Source organism: Erigeron canadensis, chromosome 9 (genome assembly GCF_010389155.1).
Source record: "Erigeron canadensis isolate Cc75 chromosome 9, C_canadensis_v1, whole genome shotgun sequence".
NCBI lineage: Eukaryota > Viridiplantae > Streptophyta > Magnoliopsida > Asterales > Asteraceae > Erigeron > Erigeron canadensis.
The window spans coordinates 18,522,927-18,539,541 of record NC_057769.1 but is presented as its reverse complement, the minus strand read 5'-3'; the positions used below and the strand labels follow the sequence as shown (position 1 = coordinate 18,539,541).

The following is a 16,615-nucleotide window of genomic DNA, read 5'->3' as shown; positions in this document are numbered from 1 at the left end:
CAATGAAATCCGGGAAACTGTCCACGTTACTAAAAGGGATCAAAGAGCCTACGGCCAAACAGAACAAAGGTAAAGAGCCAATTATAGAATAGCCAGAGCCAAAGTTGGAACCCTTGGAGTATCCAATAGCGGCTGTAATAACTGAATGAAGGCAACCACCAACCACATTGGCAAGAAGAGAAGATTGGAAAAAGGTAGCCATCAGCTTCCCCCCGGTAGAAGATGAAGAAGCCTCGGAAGCCCCGGTAGTAATCGGGGCAATCATTGGTAACCACCCAGTGAAAAGGATACATTTGGATACGGGAAGCAGTTGCGAAATCATGTACGAACATTGCTTCCTAAAATTAAAAGCAACTCTGAGAAGGACGAGAAAAGAAAACTCCAGCCCACTAGTGGCTTTCTCAAGAGAAAGAACTAGGTCACTAGGCGAAGTTACACTAAACGTAACAGTCGGAAGCATCCCAAGAACAAGAACGAAAACATTAACGTTCATGATCGTAAGAGTAGAATCCCCTTACAATGTCATACTTGGGAGATCAGCCATGAGAAAGATGGGAATAGTTCCATCTCCAGTCCATTCGATTGTTAAGTTCCCAACCCCTCATGGGGTAGGATCCGTCAAAACGGAACCTCATCCAGAGCGCCAATGTGCCCAAATCACAGCTTCGGAAAGAGGAGAATCATCAAAGAAAGGTGAATCTATTGAAGTCGAAACAGAGAAGTTATACATCAATGAAGAGCATCCAGAACAACATGTGTCCATTGGAAAGCAATTGCCTACGGGATACAAAAGGAGGCTGAGAGAAATCTAACAGAAGAATAAAGATGTGTTCGCGTGGAAGCCCGCAGACATGACAGGCATTCCCAGAGAATTGAAGATCGGTAAAGAAACTTTTGACACACAACACCGCTTAAATACTCGGCCACACTTAGAACCGGTAAAGCAAAAGTGGCGGAGTCTAGCACCCGATAAAAGTAAGGCAGTAAGAGAGCAAGTGCAAGATTTGGTAGCTGCCGGGATCCTGTGGGAGGTAAAATACCAGAGTTGGGTGGCAAATCCAGTAATGGTCAAAAAACATGACGGCGGATGGAGAATGTGTGTTGATTTTACTGATATCAATAAAGCGTGCCCAAAAGATTGCTACCCACTACCCGAAATTGACTGGAAAGTTGAGTCACTTGTTGACTTCCGCCTAAAGTGTTTTCTAGACGCTTACAAAGGCTATCACCAGATCCAAATGCATCCTGAAGATGAAGACAAAACAGCCTTCTATACCACGGAGGGAATCTTTTGCTATAAAAAGATGCCAGGCCCCGGATGGCAAGGTAATTAGGGTTTAAACCTGCTAGGCCCCGGATGGCTGACACGTGGCGACAATCGGCAACAAATATGGAAAGGGGCACGGTTACCAAAATTCAGAAACGTTGACCAAGAGGTATTCACGACCCCTGAGGCCTTTTTTCGCGAGTGGATTTTAAATTTTTTCTCTTTATTTCTTAAATACCGAAATAATGATTGTAATAAATAGTCTCACAGAATATTTGTTAGGCTTTGTGAACATATCTCCAGCCAACCGTATTACATTGACAACGCTAGGCTGAGGGGGGCATAGGTAGGTAAACGAGAACAACCTACAAACTTTTGTTATGTTTTCAAAAATCTATTCCTCAACCTAACGATGTATATCTACAACGCTAGGTTGGGGGGCTTGATGATGTATCATCTCTAATACTCATTATACTTGATTAATGATCATGAGTAAAGGATGAGAAAGGCTCCCACCGCCTAATGCTAGTTATACTTGTCCAATGATCATGAGTAAAGGCTGAGAAAGGCTCCCACCGCCTAATGCTCGTTATACTTGTCCAATAATCATGAGTAAATGCTGAGAAAGGCTCCCGCCACCTAATGCCTATCGCTTGAAGCCATTTTGAGTCATAAGCCTCAAACATACCTGGCAATGCCTACAGAAGGCTACGGCAAGTATTATGCTAGGAGCGTACAACATATGACGTATGGCTGTACATGTGGTCCAAAACCACATAACTAGACAACCGTACCTGGTCAGAAGTTGTTAAGCTAGAGTCCACGCCGAATAACGTTTAGCCAGCCGTTAACGTTACCGTTTGGGACCAGCTTCTGAATCTTTCTTGCCTACTCTATAAATATCCTCAAACAACCAGTTTGTAGTCTCTAATGAAAAACACATTATACTTGGTGGCGTGAAGCAACTTTGATACTTCACACCAGTTGGGAACCGCCAACAAGCCTTAATCCTTTATTCACATTTTCTCGATATAAGATTACCCTAACTAATTTAAGTGTAACTTTACCCTTAAACAAAAAGAGAAGAGGAACCACCGCCCAATGGTGGTGGGTGATACCTTCTCGACAGCAATTCATTTGAAAGAGCTCGAACAGAACCCACATCAAAGCCATGTGTCTCCAAGTTGACTAGAATTTCCGAGCTTTCCTTGATAATGTCAACAGGATCAGTCAATTGTATCTTTGAAATCTTGTGAAACAGATTATCAAATGTCACCATGTGAGAGAAAGCTAAACCCTCACGATAATCAACTTTGATTTTCTTCAACGGAGAAAAATGTGGCATTTGAGGTGGCTGTCGGTATAATTCCAGAGATTTAATAGTAGCCCAGATGGCAGACTGCTTGATAAAAGGCCATACTTGTTGATATTCAGTGTTCATAATGGCATTATTCAAAGCACCACTTGGATCATCATGTTGGTAAGGAGATCTAGAACATGAAATAAGAACAAAAATATATCAGTTTCTCTTTTGGAACCAAAGGTCGTCCCACTAAATTCAGGATCTGTCAATATAGGCTATGTCTTATCTCAAAGAAAGTAGATATGAAAGACAAAGGGGCAACTTGCGCCGTGGCGCCACATTATCTACCAACTTCGCCCCAAAATGGTAGACCGAGGCTACTCCTAAGAGGGGCACGTGGCATTAATTGTTTTTACACTTTAATAGTAAATAAAATACATTACATAACTAATTTAAAAAACACAGATCCGTTACATAAAAGAAAACATAATTCCATTACCGTAAAAGAAAAAAACATAACATAGATAAAACTAAAGACATCACATAAGCCCATATTTTTCGCGGATGTCTTGTTTTATTTGCTCCGCTAATTGTCTTTCCGCTCCTGAAAGATGACTGTAGTCGGTGGATAAAATATTTAAATCGGCACGCTTTTGTTTAGTCTCTATCAGTTTAAGCTTTCTTTCCTCTAATTCCAGCTTTCTTTCCTCTAACTCCACACGTTTCTTGCCGATATCTATCAACCCCTCCAGCTTGTCACTGATCTTCTCAAACATTTCCGTGTACTTTGCCCAGCCGGACGAACCTGAGGACGTGGCTTTTTTAGCCGTGCCTCTACCAATTGGACATTGATGGACATACCTTTCTCCTTCTTCCTCCGTTATTTTTGGGTCCATATCGCAACGAGCATCCGACCCTTGACTTTGTGGATCGGCGGATGATGTGGTTCTCAACCTTTTAGCACTCGGTTCAGCACGAGTGCTCTCTGGATCGAAATCAACCACTTGCGCAAACTTCAAACTGTGCCTTAAGTACTCCCACTCCGCCAAATAATGAAAGGACGGCTTTTTCATTGCTTGATATTCTTGCAAAGCCCTTTGTTGGATTGTTTCATCGCTTGCACCGTTGGGATGCTGGTTTGCGCTTATACGAGTGAATATGTTGTTGAATGCTTGAATTGATTTGCGCATTTTCCTCCATTTCGAACTCACCCCATCAAGGTCCCGATAACCGGCTGGTTTGGCAACAAGACTGAGGAAGACGCTAACTATTTTCCTCCAATATGTTCTCTCTCTTTGGTAATTCGCTACAGATAAATATTAGTAATATTTAAAATCTACAATAAACAGTAAACCTAAACAAAGCCAATAAAGAAACCCGAAAAGGAAGCGAAAAAAGAAAAAAATTGAACACGGGAAAAAAAATAGTAATACTTACAGCACATTGGGTCTTCTGTCACCTCAAGCCATGCTTTGGCTAAACTCATTTGTTCATCGTTTGTCCAAGCAATTGGTTTAGTCTTCAATCGCGGCTCGTCAGCTCCTTTTTTTCTATGAACACGTTTCTTTTTTTGTTGTGACGAACCGTCACCATTGTCACCCCCATGTTCTTGCATTTCTCGTACCACTTCAATGTCAGGTGATGATGGTTCTGCCGATGGGGTGTCAACCATCCTTTGACGATCTAATAAAAAGTAATTAGTGATAACATAAAAAAACCGAAAATCTATAAACGGAAAATATGTATAAACAAAATACGAAACAATTATTACGATGTGTTTTGAAACGATACAAAACCATACATATCTTGTTGCGGTGTGGTTTGCGGACCAAAAACAGGCAACGGTTACTGAAGTTGCATATTGTTTGTTTAACTAAATATAGCCAGATTGTTTAAACGCGTTAGGATCATTGATGTCGGGTTGATTCAGGTTGTTCGGTCGTAAAACGAGTGTTTTGATTAAAAGTGTTGTTGAAGTTAAGAAACATTTTCATAAAAGATTAAAAACTGTGTAAAATATACATAGATAGAATGAGTAACTGAATGTGACAAAATGTATAAAAGTGGTGGGAATCAGTGTGTATAATATACATAGAATGAGTAAGTGTATGTGAAAAAATGTATAAAAGTGGTGGGAATCAGTGTTTAAATTCAAATAAACGTAAATTCTTATTTTTTATTTCTTGCTAACGGTGTCAACAACTCTTTCAGAAAACCACGCAAGAAAACAGAAAAGGCTCTTCAAGGCAGTGTTATGGGCGACTCCCCCCAACGTCACCCCACTCCGGATAGCCTTAGCTACATATTAAACGGGTCGAAAGTCACCAAAAAAAGCGATTGTCAATGGACAGTCGAATACTACCTCATAAATCATTAATTTGTAGCACGGTAGCACCTATAATATCATTAAAATAATATAGGTTTTATAATCTCCTTTCAAAGAAGATATATATAATATACATATACGAACACATACAAACACTCATTTTTAAAGACTAAATATGTAGAGTAAAAATATAAAAAGAATATACAACTTGATGCCAAACACATAGGTTCCTCATCAACATCAGTAGTGATTTAATGGAAGAAGAACTATGAATCCCATTCCCATAAATTTTTTGATAGTCTAGATATATATTGCATCAGATACCAAGAAGCACAAGATTCAAAATTAAACAGAGTTTCTCTAGTTTTGTACACATATCTATATCTTATTACTATCAGGATCTGGATAGAGGTTTATAGCATGTTCTTTCCAAACATGTACGTAATTAAATATGTAAATATATTTAGATAAGATGTAGTCGTCATTTGAATCCAGACAAAGAACTATCACAAAAATAATCCTTCCCGTCACGACTTTGACTTGTGGGCGTTACCTTTTTCGTGGATGTCCCCACTTTTTACAAAGTATAGCTTTAGATGTTGAGACCATGACACATGTACCCAAACAAATTCAACTTTCAAGGGTGTTCAGGGAAGGTCATCAGTGGTCGCACAGATAAAGATGGTCTTAATGATTCCCTCTAAAATAGAACTCAATGCGTTTAGAATGAATGGGACAATTGGGCAAATGGCTCAAAGAAGTTCAAAGTCGCACGCGTTGTACTTTTATTGCATGCAACCTCCTACATCTGACTTTATTCATACAATTCAGATTATTATGATGAAGATATTGTTTTGTAATCATACTAATGGGTTAATTTGTAATTGGAAGTAATAACCGTCAACTGGAAAGTAATTTTAAGCAAATCCAACATGAGCATTGATTAACTTTGACACATTTCACCCCAAACATGTTGACACATTATTCAATCAACAGGTCCAGCCCACACCTGGAAAAGTATAGTGCCTTCTGGAAAGGGAAGATCCAAAATTTTAAGGACGTTTACCATCACTCATGACAAGTCCTATATGTAGAAAAACATATCATCCAATTAAAGGGGACAAATTCAACAATTCTAAGTGAAAATAGATTAATTAGAGCTACATTTAATTGCTCCTGTGTAAAATGGTTCAAATGAAATAAACTAGTTATAAAGGAAACAGTTGATGAAAGTATGTATAACACGGTCAGGAGTGACACATATCATAGAGAAGTTTTTACAGCATCTTAAATTATTATATTAAAAAAGTTGGGTTAGGAATATAAGTATAGTTTTCTAATTATATTTTTAGATAAAAGAACGGTAAGTTATCAGCCCCACTCGACAAGTTTTAATCTGTCATTTAATCTTGTACCTTTTTGTAAACCATTCGGTTGCTTAGCCTGTAATATTGGTGATCTTCCCCTCTTCTTTTTCTGCACAGGGTTGCCATCCTCTGCCTCAAAAACTTCCTGTTTGACCTCTGCCTCACAAGTTTCCTGTTTGAAATAACAAATAAATCAAATATTAAGCTTCTTGAACTTAAAGACTATCTGCATTTCCAAACTGCTTTATTATTTGAGGAATGGGTAGCACCAGTTACGTTGTTTGTATCTACTCATGAGAAAAATTGTCCAAAATGCTATCTAGATTTGACTCTGGAGTTCTTTAGCAACAACGAACTACAAAATATAAGGTTTTTCCCGATTTCTTTACTACATTTTGGTGATTAGACTGTAAAATTGGATATTGGACAAATCTTCATATACTGCATAAATGAGAATCTCGAAAACTATGGGCACGTTTAGTTGTGGAAAATGTTTTAAAGTTTTCCATTTTTAATTTCAAGAAATTGAAAAGAGTTTTACATCTCTATAAAACAAATGAAAATTTTGAAAATGCGTTCAAAACAAGAAAATGGAAAACAACTTGAGGTTTTCAAAATTTACAAAAATGGAAAATGAAAAGTGGAAAACAATAAAAATAAAAAATAAAAAAGTGTTTTCAAATTTTCCATAGAAAAGTGAAAAACAGTATTTTCTGTTTTCATTGGAAAATATTTTTGGAAAACTATCATTTGAACACGTTTTCTGTTTTCCATATTTTCTTGGAAAACAAAAATGGAAAACAAGGGGTGTTTTCCCCAACAAACCGCACCCTATGTGTTTATTCAGTTATTACAATTAAAATGCAAACAAACCATCGTGCTTATAAAAAACTGGGACATAAAAAAACTGGGATATTATAAACTATCGGAAGGAGGTGATCTTTGGTTTTTGAATCACTATCCTACTCTAAACGACCCCCAACATTCACCCCATCCTCACAGATGTGAGGAGTGATTTCAAAGCCAATAAATAAAGTAATAAATAAATATGATCATCAATATATGCAAAGTAACGATCTATAGATAACACGCATTTGCATTATATAGCCTCATATCTAAAAGTAATGCATTAACATAAAAAAAAATAGGGGTAAGCAACCTTTTCTAACTTCAGTTTATTGCGTCTTTCGAGTTCGATTTCAAGTCGCCGGATATCCGCCATGAATTTTTCACCTTTATCAGGCAACCTTTTACCTAACACTTGAAAACTGTTTCTCTTCCTAGCAATACACTCGTTAATTTCATCGTCAGTTTTTGTCATTATACCTAAATCATCTTTCTGATCCTCTTGCTGCGGCGCGTGCACTTCACCTCCGCCACCGTCGAATTTGTTAGTAGATGTCGTAATGATAAGTTCCGGTGACCGACCATCGTCGTGGCCGGAAGAAGTGGTAGGTAAGAGGCGGTTCCAGCCAAGGTCTAACGGCTTCTTCTTTGTTTTTGTGCTGTTACAGCTGTTATCATCGTCGATTTCCATTTTTATAAGTATGTGTGTGTGAAATTGCAGTGGTGTCAAAATGTGTTGCAGAAAGGAAATCTTGGACTTTGAAGTGATAGGGGGCTTATTGGCGGACACTGCCGGACAGATATCCTCAATTTTTCTAACCTTGAACTTTAATAAAAAAATCAACATCTGAAGGTCCTAAATTTATTTTTAAAAAGATAAGAATCTTTAGATAAATTTCTATCTTTCATTTAAAATCATTAGATCAAATTTAATTAATTTCATATTTATTAATGACAATATTAATATTTTCACTTTATATCACTAGACAAAAAGCCCCTTTAAATCCTAAACCGTAAATAACATAGTATACGTAAAAGCTAAAATTCCGTTTGGAATCATGTGTAACATAAATAAATATTTGTTTACTTATTATTTATGAGGCTGCGTCGACGGCATGTAAAATTAATTCTTAGCTCTTAATACAAGACCAAGGATCAAAGGAAAGTTTACAACGCCTGTATATTAATTTAGTATGTATTCTCTCCGTTCTATTTTAATTGTTCACTCTTGACTTTGATTTTTGTTTATATTCTATAACACTTGATGTAAAATATATAAATAAATTTGATTCTTTTTTGAACATTCAGTCAGTATGTGACATCAGGAAGACCTCACCGTATAATGGTGAAGCCTTGCACGTACTCTAGACAACGATTAATATGATTTGAGTGGTGATAATAACCTAAAAAAATTAAAAGGAAAATGAATAATCAATCAATCTAATGCCTAAAAATCATTTTAAAACTTTAAGAATTTGACATGTGGATTTTACTACTTCTCTTTCTTAATCTTGCCCTTGATTTTTCCATGTGTCATCATCTTATGATTAGGCATATCTTTAGGCACACCAATTAGGTTCATATATTATTATCCCCTCGGTATATGTTAATTTATAACTGTTTTATGCACAGTAACGAAAAATCCATTAAGTTTTATGATACAAATATCACCACCTTCTTAAATATGGAGCTTTAATTTGGTAGAAATCATTCCAACATAGACCTATCTAGTTGGTCTCAACTTATCCATGAGCATTAGCTTAGTGCTTGAAAATAATTTCCTTATTTAAAAGGTTTTGTGTTCAAGTCTTCGGTGTATGTAAAAAATACTCTATGAGAGCTTGACTTGGATTTACTTAAGGGGCAGGTTTTACCCCTATTAATTGTTGTGGCTTCGGGCGGATTATATGGGGTTTTTTCCATCAGGTATTTGAAATACCCATTTCTGATTCAAGGGAGTTCTCTAGTGCGAATCCGTTTAAGACAACATATACGACACCTTCCATTGTCGAATAGCGACACGAAGTTTCAAACGAAATTTACCTTTAAAAAAAATTGGTCACAACTTGAGTTGATCCTAATTCTTTATTGACATTGTTTTCTAGCCATTTTTATTGAACAACCAGTTATTAGTCAGTATTAGAGACACTACAGTGACATCCAATTAGACAGTATTCGGAGCTCGAACCACGCATGCTTGAGAAGAAACCCAAGACTCTCGAAAAATCTCTCAATAATCCACTTTTACAAATGTAAGAAGTGAGATTCGAACCCTGATGTTTTAACCACCAACTACACATATCCAACACTAAACCCAATAACTAATGTTACTGTTAATTGATCACACCAAAGACGGAACTCAGACCCATTTGTCCAAAAGTAAACCCAACAACTCATCCGTAACTGGGGTTTAGATTTTTCAAACCATGTAACATTGGGTATTGCCGCTAAATTTTGTATTTAAGAAAATCGTTAGGCGAACTTGGAACCTTAACATAATTTTTTGTTATATATAGTACTTTAACTCGTGAGGTTCTCATTATTGAAATTATTAGGTGTCTTATCTCAAAGATTTGAACCGAATTTAAGTAGCTTATACAATGTGTTGGACATGGGTTTAAATTAGTTGGTTGATTGCTCATGCTTCGAATTGTAGTGGATAGATTTTGACTAGTTTCTTTTGACTAGGAAGATGCTAGAGGACTCAGATACAAACATCGATATACACACACCAATATCAAGACATGAAACAACTTCACAGTCTAGATACCTATACACCTTGATTGCAACCATAACAAATTTCGTGGACGATTTGACGCGATATACATGTATATTCCTAGCCAACCATATGTACCAAATGGTAGTCATATTAATAGTATTTTTCTCTTTCTTATTGTCCCTAACACATACTTTATGAATCTCAAGTCAGTCTTGGAAGAAGAAAACAAAAATGGAAAAAATGTTACACCACTCACTCACTTTAACCCATATCTCGTTGGTCCATGGATAAGTAAGAACACATGTTCAATAGTTTCACTAGAACTACATATTAGATAAACGTCATTCTCATGTTTATTTAACTTTTCTTCAACCCAACTCATTTCAAAATCCTGTCTAAAGTAGCCCTCCAAACTATAATGTTTACCTTTTTAGGGACCCGATTATTCCAACTAAAGTTGTATTCAAAGTTAATTTGTTAGATCTCTTAAATCCTCTACCTTACAGAACACACTCACAACTCACTATCATTGTTATTAACAATGGCGGATTTGATACAATACCTTTTTCATGATCCAACACTTCATTTTTTCATAATGCTTTTCCAATTTCCAACGACTTTATTGTTTAATGGTGTAACATTATAAACATCTTCATTTTTGACTTTTACTTTGACTATGTCATTTGTCAATGGTCAAATTCTATTGTGAAGTACTTGGTTGTTTATAAGTTTCATTGAGTGTTTATTGGTTATGAGATATTAAAGGGTTGGCAACCCACCTTGCATCCTTTTTCTCACCACTCACTTCTAACCAATCACAACATGCCACATCAACTCCACCACTCACTCACCACTCATCCAAATTTCATTGGCATCCGACCACTCACTTCACCACTCATTTTACAATTTTCATTTTATTTAAACATTAAATTTCATTAAACTAAAAATTTTCAAATACATAAAGATTACATAAATAATTATTGGAAACGTTAAAACAAATAAAAAAAAACATACTAGAAATACTTAAAAGATATAACATAAATAATAGAAATACGACTACTCCTCATCATCGTTCGGCTGGAGGTGTGGTAAGTTGTAGATGCAGATCCGTTGTGACAATCGCAACATAGATTTGATTATCGTTTATGTTTTTAGGAACTTGTTTGTAATCATTTAGATAAGAACTTGTGTTGATATTTAATGATTACGTTTGGACTTCTATATTATATTTGTTTATGTTTTGTATTGTATTTGTGTGTTATATATTGTTTTGCAGATACAAGAACATAGAATCAAGGTTTATAAGTGTATAGAACACTTAAACGATGATTAGATATTATGTACGAGTCAAACGAAGCTAAACAAAGAGTCAAAGGTCGTCCCTCGTGCTGACGTCAGCACGAGGTAAATCGACTTATTGTTTATTCGGGCCTAATACGTGATTAAGGACTAAGCCCACACGATCCAATACTTAACTAGTATAAATACAAGACCTAATCTACGAAATTAGGTTAATCGTTTTTGAATCTTCGTTAATAATTTATGAATTTACGAGCTAAGGTTAATTGTTCCTTCGTGTAGCTTCTTACACGAACCACAACCCTTGAGCATCTCCTTGGGTTGGTTAATTGCTCATTAATCAACGAAAGGCAATAGCAATCTAGTTATCTCAAGAGGATTCCGCACTGTTGACATAACGAATCACGTCTTATTACGATCCACGCAACAATAGGGCACCTTACAAGTGGTATCATAGCCCTAAGGTTGATTACTAGAAGGTTTAAGATCGTTTGATTAGCTATTGATTGCAATTTTCGTTCGAAATTTGTGTTAATTTGAAGATTCGTGCTCTTCTTCGTGTTTCTTCGTGCATACGTCAGCACGAAGTGAACTTCGTGTTCGTGATAACGTCATCAGTTAACTTCGTGCCATGTCAGCGCGAACCACTCTTCGTGACTAGTGTTTCGTATACTTCGTACTTCGTGGAAGTCATACAGCTTCGTGCCACGTGACTTCGTACTTCGTGCCACGTGACTTCGTACTTCGTGCCTCATGACTTCGTACTTCGTGCCACGTGACTTTGTACCTCGTGCTACGTGTCCTTCGTGCTATAAGAACTAAGTAGTATTTTGTTTTACTTAAAATAAAAGGATTTGAAATGACGACTTTACCAGCTGCCGCAAACTCACCCAATGCCCTACTTATCAGGCAGATGATCATGCGCGATCAGGAAGTTGGTCGGGGTAATACACCTCTAAAGCTTTTCCGTATGGAGAATTATTGGATGTGGAAGAAACATTTTGAAGACTACATTCGTCTCACTGACATGGAAATGTGGCTAGTAATAACTCAAGGTTTTGATTGGCCTTCATATGAGAAGAACGGAGTAATCAGTAGGTATACTTATGCTGATATGCCTATTGAAGAACGTAAAAGATACGCTGTTGAAGGGAAGGCTTTGTCAACTCTGACTATGGCATTGCCTCAAGATAGTGTACATCTGTTTAAAAAGTACACAACTTGAAAGGATTTATGGGATGCTCTCGAAAGGTATTGTGAGGGTGATGTAACTTTGAAGAAAAACCGTATCAAGCTTCTCAAGCGTCAATATGAAGCCTTTAATGGACTGAAAGGGGAATCTCTTGATGAGATTATTATTCGATTCAGTCATCTAACCACTGAATTGTCATATTTTGAAGTTGTTTATCCTCAAACTGAGCTAGTTGATAAGTTTCTGGATTCACTGCCTAAAACGTGGACTGATTATGTTCATCAACTTCAAGATGATCAGGAATACAGTACATGGGACTTTGAGAATGTCGTCTCCAAGCTAAAGAACAGAGATATGAAGAGAAGGATTAAGGATACTCACTCGGATTTTACACAAGATCCATCCTTATATCATGCTAAGTCTGTTCATTTAGCAAGTTCCAGCTCAACAAACAATGCATTTCTAAGTGGTGCAGAAGCTACACCAATAGTAGATGCTGATGGTATTGCCGGATATGTTGCTTATGACAATACAAATTCAAATGTTAAGAGCAATGCACAATCTTTTCATTCTATGCCAATGAGTATGAGTTCTGCAGAGGGAAGAATGAGTATTTACTCAGCCTTTTGTAATGCTCATGAAGCATTTATTGGAGGAAAGGTTACTGATCCTGCAGTAATTGATGAGGATTACAATCAAATAGATCCTGATGATTTGGAAGAAATGGATCTACAATGGCAGCTTGCTATGCTTACCATTAAAGTCAGAAGGTTCACTCAGAGGACTGGTAGACCTATAGGTAATGGCACTAAAGGTTTTGACAAATCCAAGGTGAAATGTTATAATTGTGATGGATTTGGTCATTTTGCAAGAGAGTGTCAAAGGCCTAAAAGGATTGATAATACTGTTGCTGGTCGTCAAAATTATAATCAAGGGGGTGTTACACCAAATAATCATAAGACGCAAGCAATAATTACATATCCTGTTACTCCACAGCAGCCTGTTTCGTCACCATTTTCGGATTCAAAGGCTGTTGTTGTTCAAAATCCAGATGGTACTTATCAATGGGATACACAATCCGATGATACCTCGAATCATGCCTATATGGTAGAATTATATGATGAGGTAGCCGCAACGATTGAGTATGCTGTCTACTCAAGTGAAGAAAGTGCATCTAAGACAGTACAGAAGAATATGTGTAATGTTGCTGAGACAGTAAGATCTGAGAGTGAACAAATGACTGCAATAAAAGCATCTGAAGAAAAGAAAGAGTCATCAAATCCTGTTGATGACATTTCTATGCAGAGCATTGAAGAACAGATGAAGAACTTTGAGATACCTGAAGGTATGACAACTGAAGACTTCGTTGTATACATGGCAGATTGCAAAGCTGCAGATCAGAAGGTATCATGTTCTTTATCTTTTATAATTGATGTATGTAGAATGGTGTCGGACTTAAAACATGAGGTGTTTATTTTGAATAAGTCAGTTATTAACTTAACTAGTCAGAACAACATTTTTAAAAAGGAAAACAACTCTTTGTTTGCCAAAAATTCTGGTTTGGTAAAACAAGAAAGTCTTTATCAAGATAAGATTCGTGCATCTGATAAGGATATTTTTGCATTAAAGGAAAAACTAAAGGAGTCAGTTCTGATGGAAAAAGTGGGAAATGAACAATATGCTCAACTAACTGAAGATTTTTCTAAAAAGGAGAAAGAATTAGTTGACGCAAAATTGGAGATAGTTAAGCTTAATACAAGACTAGATCAAATTAGGGGATCTGAGTTAATACGATCAATGCAGATGCAAAAACCTGTACCACGGGATTCAAAAGATAAAAGTGGTTTGGGTATGAGTTATAATGAAGTTAGAGGTCCATTCAATGATAATTATACAGAATCTCTAACGCAGCTCACTGAAAAGATTGACAATGGTGTAATAGATCCAATCATTTCAGAAAAACAAAATGTTGATCAAAAGACCCCTAAAAGCTCTAAAAAGTCGATTGATAAAATTAAGGAGCTTAACAAGAAACATAAGCTTGAAAGCTCATTTGTTAAATCAGTGGATCCTAAGAATGGAATTTATGATGTTAGTACTTCTAAAGGATCTAATCAAGTAAAGTCAACTTGTCCTGTTGATAAGAACATTAAATGTTTCACAATGAAAGGATGTGATACTGTTTTTACATCAGATGAAATTGATTTTGAAAAGATCGATCATGACAAGATTGATAAAGTATAGAATAAGGATGAATCTACGTCTAGTGAAGTTCCCTTAACTCCATACAAGACTCATAAAAATTCTCAAAAGAAAGTACATTTTTCGGGTAAAAATGATTCAACTGGTTTGTCAAAAGAGGAGTCAGCCATAATTGAACTTAAGGAATGTTTGGGTATGACTTCAGCTGAGTTTGATGTTAAAGCTAAGAAAGCAAGAGCTAAAAAATCGTGTTTCTATTGATATGAAGTAGAACATGTTTATAGTTGCTGTCCAAATAGGAAACGGAGATGTCCTAATAAGGGTATGTCTTCTGGTGGATCTAGTGACTCAGATATTGTTGCTCATAATAATAGGTCTAAGACTCCAAAACAACAGGGACCTTCACAGAATACTACTTTTAGTAGTGTAAGTCCGAGTCGTTCTCGTACACCTCAAAGGAGTAATTCACCTAGGAAAATGACTCATCAAAATCGATCCCCTCCTGTTAGAATTAATAGTTCGTCTAAATTCTATGATCGATTAGGGAGTCAACCTAGATTTGGTACTCACTCACCAAGGAATTCTCCTCCTAAGACTCGTTTCACCTCACCTAAGAAACAGTCTATGACACCATATTTATCCAAGGCTCCATTAAAGAGCGATGGATATTGGACCGAATTAATTATCAGAGATGAATTCGGCAAACCTAAACCTCAAAAGGTTTGGGTTCCCTTCAGAAACTAACCATCTTATCGTCTAATGTGCAGGGAGAACCAAGGAAGCCTATTAGTCTTTGGTATGTTGACAGTGGATGCTCTCGGCACATGACAGGGGACAAGAATGTTTTGTCCAACTATGAAGATGTAAATGGTTCGTACATTAGTTTCACTGGTCCCAAGGGCATCGGGCCAAGGTGATGTTGTCAATGGGAAGATTACGCTGGAGAAAGTCAATTATGTGGAACAGTTATCACATAATTTATCAAGTGTTTCTCAGATTTGTGACAAGGGTAACACTGTCCATTTTAATGAGAAAGAAGCACTTATATTGAAACCAGGATATGTTATTCCTGAAGACTGGATCCTGCTGAAAGCTCCTAGGAAGAGAGACATCTATGGCCTTGTGTTAGGTGTTGATAATCCAGAGGAGTCTGTTTGCTTGTTATCAAAAGCAAATGAATCTGAATCTTTACTATGGCATAGAAGAATGGGACATATCAATTTCCGAAAGATGAATGACATAGTCAAACATGGTTTGGTTGACGGTGTTCCCATGAAACGGTTTGGGATGGAAGACAAATGTGTACCTTGTCTGAAAAGTAAACAGCAAAAGTCTGCACATAAACCGAAACAAGTAAATTCTATCGCCAATCCTTTTGAGTTACTTCACATGGATTTATTTGGTCCAGTAAATGTAAGAAGTATCGGTGGGATGTATTACTGTTTGGTGGTTACTGATGATTACTCGAGATTCTCATGGGTATTCTTTCTTAAGTCGAAAGATGAAACTCCGCAGATTTTGATAAATCTCTTTGTCGAAACTGAAAATATTTATGGAGTTCGTGTTAAGAGAAACAGGAGTGACAACGGAACTGAATTTAAGAATAATGTGATGGATGTCTTTTGTTTGTCAAAAGGAATTCAACATCAATACAGTTCTCCGTATGAACCACAACACAATGGAGTTGCTGAAAGGAAGAATAGGACTCTAATCGAGACAGCCAGAACTCTGCTTGCAGATTCAGGGCTTCCTACTATGTTTTGGGCGGAAGCAGTGAAAAAATTATGTCTTCCACAATGGAATCTGATAAGTGAGATTTCGAGTAGGGTTACTGTAGTTAAGCGTCATAATAAGACATGTTATGAGCTTCTACATAAGAAGAAACCGAATTTACAGAATGTTGAACCATTTGGTGTACCGTGTACTTTCTTGAAGTATTTACCTCAGTCAAAGTTTGATTCAAAGATTGAAGAGGGATTTCTCATGGGTTATAAACCGGGAACATCAATTCGACGGGTTTACAACACACAGACTGGCAAAGTTGATTTGGGATCAAATGTCAAGATTGTCAGTCATAAGCCTGCTATACATTCT

At 36.7% G+C, this 16,615-nt stretch overlaps 1 protein-coding gene across 1 annotated transcript; it reads right to left on the bottom strand.

The window, feature by feature from the left end:
- Positions 1-2,852: 2,852 nt before the first annotated feature.
- LOC122581647 lies at positions 2,853-7,937 on the bottom strand. The gene is made up of 4 exons (XM_043753893.1): positions 7,423-7,937; positions 6,312-6,435; positions 4,008-4,253; positions 2,853-3,876 (listed from the first exon to the last, which is right to left on the bottom strand). The coding sequence occupies exons 1-4, from the start codon at positions 7,798-7,800 to the stop codon at positions 3,110-3,112; spliced, it is 1,515 nt and encodes a 504-aa protein (XP_043609828.1). The 5' UTR covers positions 7,801-7,937; the 3' UTR covers positions 2,853-3,109.
- Positions 7,938-16,615: the final 8,678 nt, after the last annotated feature.